At 29.1% G+C, this 4,139-nt stretch overlaps 1 protein-coding gene across 1 annotated transcript in view; it reads right to left on the bottom strand.

Moving 5' to 3' along the window:
* Positions 1 to 3,182: 3,182 nt before the first annotated feature.
* Positions 3,183 to 4,139, bottom strand: part of LOC105626833 (protein fem-1 homolog A) — a 13,057-nt gene continuing 12,100 nt past the window's right edge. The window contains exons 6-8 of the mRNA XM_012208126.1: positions 3,773 to 4,021; positions 3,484 to 3,609; positions 3,183 to 3,404 (exon numbers count right to left, since the gene is read on the bottom strand). Of these exons, the coding sequence (XP_012063516.1) occupies positions 3,183 to 3,404; positions 3,484 to 3,609; positions 3,773 to 4,021 (597 nt within the window). The remainder of the gene's footprint in view (positions 3,405 to 3,483; positions 3,610 to 3,772; positions 4,022 to 4,139) is intronic.

Here is a 4,139-nt window from a genome sequence, read left to right as displayed (position 1 = left end):
CCATTTCCATGCGGCTACATGCCATGGAGAAAGTTCAAAAGATCGGAAAATGGGTACCATATGAACTGAACGATAGGCAGATGGAGCGACGCCAAAACACATGCCAAATTCTGCTTGCCAGACAAAAAAGAGAGTCGTTCCTGCATCGGATTGTGACAGGCGATGAAAAGTGGATCTATTTTCAGAATCCTAAACGCAAGAAATCTTGGATTGATCCCGCCCAACCATCAACATCTTCCTCAAGACCAAATCGCTTCGGACGGAAGACGATGCTGTGCGTTTGGTGGGATCAGGAGGGTGTCATCTACTACGAGCTGTTAAAACCTGGTGAAACTCTTAATGCTCACCGCTATCACCAACAACTGATCAAATTGCACCGTGCTCTGCGTGAAAAAAGGCTGCATTATCGGAAAAGACATGACAAACTGATTTTCCTCCACGACAACGCACCATCGTCAACAATGGTCCAAAACTACTTGGAGACACTCAACTGGGAAATGCTACCTCATCCCGCTTACTCACCAGACCTGGCACCTTCTGACTATCACCTGTTTTCGTCGATGGGCCACGCGCTCGCTGAGCGGCACTTCGATTCTTACGAAGACGTCCGAAAATGGCTTGATGAGTGGTTTGCCTCGAAAGATGAGGAATTTTTTTTGGCGTGGTATACACAAATTGCCCGAAAGATGGGAAAAATGTATAGTTAGCGAGGGCAAGTATTTTGAATAAATTTGTTTTTGCTTCCTAAGAAAAAAAATGTTTTTCTGATTAAAAAACAGCGGATTTAAGCTTATACACCTAACAGGCTCAATTTTATATGCTCTCTTTATTTCACTATGTGAAAAGAACATTATTTATGTTATAAATATTAAATAATATTTAAAGAAACATTAATTTATGTAAAGAAAATAAAGAACCAGATAAAGTAAAAGGATGTTAAACGTTCAAATTGTTATAATAATTTTTTATTTCATATACCATTAATTAGTTCAGTAAGATATCGTGAGCATATAAAAGACAACATACATTACATTTGCAATGCGTTATATTCAAACAAGAAGATCGATGTGAGTATATTCCTAATATTTACGTGCTTAAATAAAGTGCCAATTGTAACAATTCAAATCTTTTTTTTTAATCGCTTTACAAAAGTTTTTTTGCTAAGTTTTAATGCAGATTGGGATATACAAGAATGTGACGTTTGCTTCAACTGTGTACTTATAACGCATTTGTTTTCAATTTTGTATCAATTAATATTCTCGCTCATATATTGTATAATTATATATTGTATAATAAATTGTAATATCTTATCATTTTTTAATGAACGTTTGTAATAGCCTCACATATGATAGTCACTATGTTCGATAATGTAGTTAAAATTTATAGATTTTTATGCAAAACATATCGATAAATTTCGCTATTTATTTTTATTGACATTTTAATTATGTGGCATATCCGTCATATCCTTATATTCTTAAATAAAACGCTGAAATACTTAAAAAGCAATTTGTATATAATTTAGATTAAGTTTTTAAGGCTGATTTCAAATACTGTATTACATATCAACTTTATTAGGTTTTAATTGTGTATTAATTTCAAGATTGCATGTTTTAAAATTTATATTGTGTGATTGATAGTTTTTCAGCGTTTCAAATATATATTATCAACATATTATCATTTTTATAAATCTTTATATTGCAGGTAATAATAACAAACAAATCTAAACTATAAAGCGAAACTTAAAGACTTAAATTACATACATGAAAAAATAAATTAGTAAGCAAAAGTCTTAATTATAATTCAGATGTTGATAAAGGAATCCAATAATTCTTATATTGTATTTGTATAATTCTCAGTTATACTCTCCAGCGCAGTTTTGGTTTTACTTTAATATTTGTTATCACATCAGGATTTTTACAGATTAGATTAAGGGAATGACGAATGCGAAATTAACTTTTATTGGCGGGCATTCTTGCACAGCAGAGGCAGCGAACTTGTCACTATCACAGAAAAGTTGAGTTTTCCCAATGGAGTAATATAGCGATTTGAGATATAACGTAATTATTAAATTCAAATAATTTTGGAGATTCATATCTTAACCATATATAAAAAATTATCTAATTTTGATGTAATAGCTCAGTGTAAAAAGCAATAATTCTAGAAATACAATTTATAAACGATAAATAAAAAAATAAAATCTAAACTTAAATAAAAAATATAATATAAAAAGAAAACGCTCAATAATATCAAGATGCTTCATTATATATCAACATCTGAATTACAAAAAATATTTAGTAACATTATTATAAAATATATAATACAAAATATATAGAATATAAAGGCACTCTATTACAGTTTTTATATCAATTAATCAATAACTTAAACAGAATTATTAGATGATATTCTAAAAATCAATAGAAATATTTTTTAGACAAATACGTATCATAAAAAAGCACCATTTACAATATTTTTGAAAAAAATTTAATATAATTCTTTCTAAAATTTAATAAATTAAAATTTTAATAAATCAAAAATCTTGCATATAATGTTCTTATTTTTATACAGTTATAGTTTGTATCTTCAAAAAACAATTCATATTGCCAATGTTTATATTTTCTACTGCGTAAAGTATTTTTTTTTTAATTAGTATAATATGCCTAATGACTTTTGAATACAGATTTTTATTCAGCAATATCTTGCAATATTTAAGAATGGCTGTCCAAAATTGCACGAACTCTTAATATTTAATTAGATTACGCAAGTCGCTGTATAGAAGTATTAAAAAAACGATTTTACACATTGTAAAGTATATATAAGTATATCTCATCGAGAAAATTAGTTTTTATAGAAGCACTCTTTTCTCACATTCAGTCTTTTCACTTTGATGTCTTAAATTGCATGCGCGATATTTACAATTTAGATCACACTTAACAGGAGGATTCTAAAAATAGTACTTTCTTTATATATAATTAAAATTTTGACATTGTTTCATTTCACATTATGTTATGTTTTTTTTCTATGATGTTCTTATAATCTGCATTAATTAATTATAATTAATATATACCATTGTTTATTACTACATACGAAACTTTTGATATTGTCGTATATGTTGGAATTATAACAAAATACGTTGTAAGATTGTTCTTAATAAACATTCAAGTTATTTGAAAATATTATCAATATCATTCTCTATGAAGTTCAAGAAAATAACGTAACGTAATAGGTAATTCCGTACTACGAATTCCATATTTACAAACAGCTTGCGCGGCCTGACACTGAAGGCTAGTATAATTAAGGAGGTTGATACTATTTAGTGGATTAGAGGATATCAATCGCGCTGGTGTATCTCCCGCCCTATTTGGTGTATCCAAGTGTGCGCCATAATCCAACAATAATTTTATCAGCTATTACAAATATAAATCATTAAGTTTGATTTATACAAAATTCTATATAAAAAATATATGTATAAAGAAAAATACTTACAGGATTGCGGAAATTATATGCGTTACTCGCTACATGTAAAGGTGTTGATCGCATTATATTTCTAGCATCAACATATGTCCCACAATCTAAGAGTAATTTAACAACATCTAAACGTGGAAAAATTGTCTGAAAATATGCACCACATATTTCTATTATTATATATGTACATATGTATATGTATTTCCTCCATATCTAATTTATAATCGATTTTTCCATCAAGTAAGTCCAGGGAATAATAATTTTTAATTATAGAATATTAATTAATATATAACTGAAGATCCATACTTACATGCATATCATCGGCAGAAGTAAAATAACTAGAATTAATTGTATTTAAACTAGAAACGCAAAGATGGAGAAGTGTGTCCTCTGTATAAACAGTTCTTGGATTTTGTTTCACTAAACCACGGACTAGTTCGTGCATTAGAGCTTTCTCCTCATCAGAATTCGCCGTTTCTACTAATAGATAAATAAGATGTGTCACACACTTCAGGATGCGTTCGTAACTATCTCTTTGTCTTTTATGTACAGGACGCTTCTATAATATTCACATTTGTATAATTAATTGTACAGCAATAACATACACAATGTATTATAATACAAAATTCTCTGTAAATTGTGTGTGTGTGTGTGTGTGTGTGTGTGTGTGTGTGTGT

The sequence above is a fragment of the Atta cephalotes genome (genome assembly GCF_000143395.1).
Source record: "Atta cephalotes unplaced genomic scaffold scaffold00006, whole genome shotgun sequence".
Lineage (NCBI taxonomy): Eukaryota > Metazoa > Arthropoda > Insecta > Hymenoptera > Formicidae > Atta > Atta cephalotes.
This window is presented reverse-complemented; position numbering and strand designations above follow the sequence as displayed.